The following is a 2,365-nucleotide window of genomic DNA, read 5'->3' as shown; positions in this document are numbered from 1 at the left end:
AGTTGTGGGTGCCCCATCATTGGAAGTGTTCAAGACGGGACAAGTCAAGTGTTGGACGGGGCTCTGAGCAACCTGATCTAGTTGAAGATGTCCCTGCTCATTGCAGGCAGGTTGGACTAGATGATCTTTAAAGGTCCCTTCCTACCCAAACTATTCCATGACTCTCTGAATTCCTGTAGGTTTCGTTTGCCATATGTAAAGTGTTATATAGCACCTTCCTTCCTTACCATCCTTTGGAAGGTGTTACCCACTTTCTGTAGGCTTTTAGTTTCTAAGTTGTTAGGCTGCACCTCTGCCAGAGAGGTAACATGCCTGGGCCTGAGAGCAAACTCTCCTGGCCCTGGGACCTGCCCTCAGGGAACGGCCTCTCTCCTGTGTTCCTAAGCTGCCTCCATGGATGTTTAATTTACATGGGAGACGTGGCCCTAGGGTATGTCTATGCTGTGCAGGTAAAAGCCCTCTCAAGGTCAGGTTGAGCTCAGCACAGGTTTTCCCAGTGCTGGCTGCACAAAGCTTGTCTGGGATCTTCCTCCCGAGGATGCCAAGCCTGCACTAGGGTCTGTGCTGCCGGACAGGTTAGCAGCGTGTGTGCATTTGGGAATGTGCTTGTCACTGGTCTTTGCTCCCTTTCAATACCGTTCCATCCCACAGTGGATGCATCGGGTAAAGTGCAAGAGCTGGGATGGGAGCATGGGGCTGTGTGTGCGCTGCATCTGGGTGGCTGCAGGGCCCCATTTGCTTTCCCTCTAGTTTGGAAAGAAGATACAGCTGAATTGCTTGCTTTCCTCACCGTTGTGTGGTTTGGTGGGGACAAGCTTGTTAGAGCAGTGCTGTTCCCTTTTAGGGCAGGGCTTTAAAATTGCCTTAGCTTTTTATCTTATTCTGCTGTGGTTGAAGGCAATGATGAGTTATTGTCAGTAGAATTAGACCAACACTGAGAGCTTTTGATAACCCCGCTTTCAGAAGCCATGTAGGTGCAGAAGACAAAGGCAATCATATTTATTATGTATTTATGTAGCATGAAATAATCTGTCTAAAAAATAACATTCATGGATCTTTGAGGCCAAATGGGGTAAATACATCTATTTGTTAGGTCTCCTGCCTCATGTAGGGTACAGAAATAAAGGCAACAATAGCTACAGCAAGCCTAATAGCTTGTGGTTAAGCTAAAATACAACTTTCCGAAGGTGCTTGATTGCAGACTTCGGGTGGGGTCTAGCAGCCAGCTTATTTTCCAGTCAAACTGGGCTCTGACACAGATGTCCCATGTGGTCTATGTTGCATCTTTTAGAGAAGTACGGTGTAGAAATTTCACAATGTTGGCATCTGAACTGAGGAGTGGCTCAGCCTGTGCACAGCAAGGCTCTGCATAGGGCTGCTCACCCTGGCCGAGGCTCTGAGGCTGCCTGTGTGGTGGATGGAGGGATGGAGATGGGTCCGGTGCAGACAAGCTTTGAGCTGCTCCCTGCCTGAATTTCCCCCTTTTGAAACAGGGACAGTCTCCCTTGTCGAGGTCACAGGGCTGGAATGTAGGACAGAAGTGAGGGACTCCCGTCCCACCTAGCCAGCAGCCACAGAGTTGCCCTCAGTGCTAAGATGTTCTCCTGGGTTATCCTCCAGCCATCGCCAGTTGTGGCTTGGGTGGATGAAAGAGCTGCCCGCTGTCAGAAAGCCTAGCCCACAAGCAGGTCCACCACCAGCTCGCTTCCTATCCTTCCCCGATATCAGCCTGGTGGGTGATGGATGCTGTTGGTTGGGGAGTGACACAATGAGGTCTCGCGCTGGAAGATGGCTTTCGTGGCTCGCCGTGATTGACTGGGGCTGTGCCTCCAGCAGCTCCGCTGCAGCCCTTCCCTTTGCCGCTTGCTTGAGCCGCTCGGGGACGCTGCTTCGCTCACATCACTTCCTTTCGCCTCCCAATTCGGCCGATCAGACGGTCTCGCTCCAGGCAGGGAGTGGTGTTTGAAGGGTGAGTAATGCATCCCTTGTGCTTCCTTCGAGCCCGCCGGCTTACGCTTCTCAGCCGTGGGGTTTGAGGCAAGGGGGGGCAGGGAGAGGCTGGCTGGCTGCTGAAATATTAGCTGCACACCTAGGCAAAAATGCCGTTTTCGACTCAATGCTTCCTTTATCCGTTTGTGCCAGATGTATACATCACTGTCAAGAGCAGGCGAGGAGACAATTTACCCGGTCCCTGCTGCAATTGTTGGTATTTAGGAGTGACTAAGGACCGGAATCACAACCGTACAGTTATAACCCTATTAATAAGCCATGCAGTCATTAGGCGAAAGCTCCTGCATGCATTTTGAGGGCGCTTGGCTCTAATGTCTCCCCCTGTGTGCTTCCCCGCAGCCGACAATGCCAGCCG

The 2,365-nt window shown here is 51.5% G+C and overlaps 1 protein-coding gene across 1 annotated transcript in view; it reads left to right on the top strand.

Annotated features, from left to right (window-relative positions):
• Positions 1-2,365, top strand: part of LOC104627891 (angiomotin-like protein 1) — a gene marked incomplete at its 3' end in the record, with an annotated part of 15,856 nt that overhangs the window by 13,245 nt on the left and 246 nt on the right. The window contains exon 5 of the mRNA XM_010296287.1: positions 1,621-1,732. Within this exon, the coding sequence (XP_010294589.1) occupies positions 1,621-1,732 (112 nt within the window). The remainder of the gene's footprint in view (positions 1-1,620; positions 1,733-2,365) is intronic.

Source organism: Phaethon lepturus, unplaced genomic scaffold (assembly GCF_000687285.1).
Source record: "Phaethon lepturus isolate BGI_N335 unplaced genomic scaffold, ASM68728v1 scaffold14271, whole genome shotgun sequence".
Classification (NCBI taxonomy): domain Eukaryota; kingdom Metazoa; phylum Chordata; class Aves; order Phaethontiformes; family Phaethontidae; genus Phaethon; species Phaethon lepturus.
The sequence above is the reverse complement of the archived record's forward strand: the minus strand, read 5'-3'. Positions and strand labels throughout refer to the sequence as shown.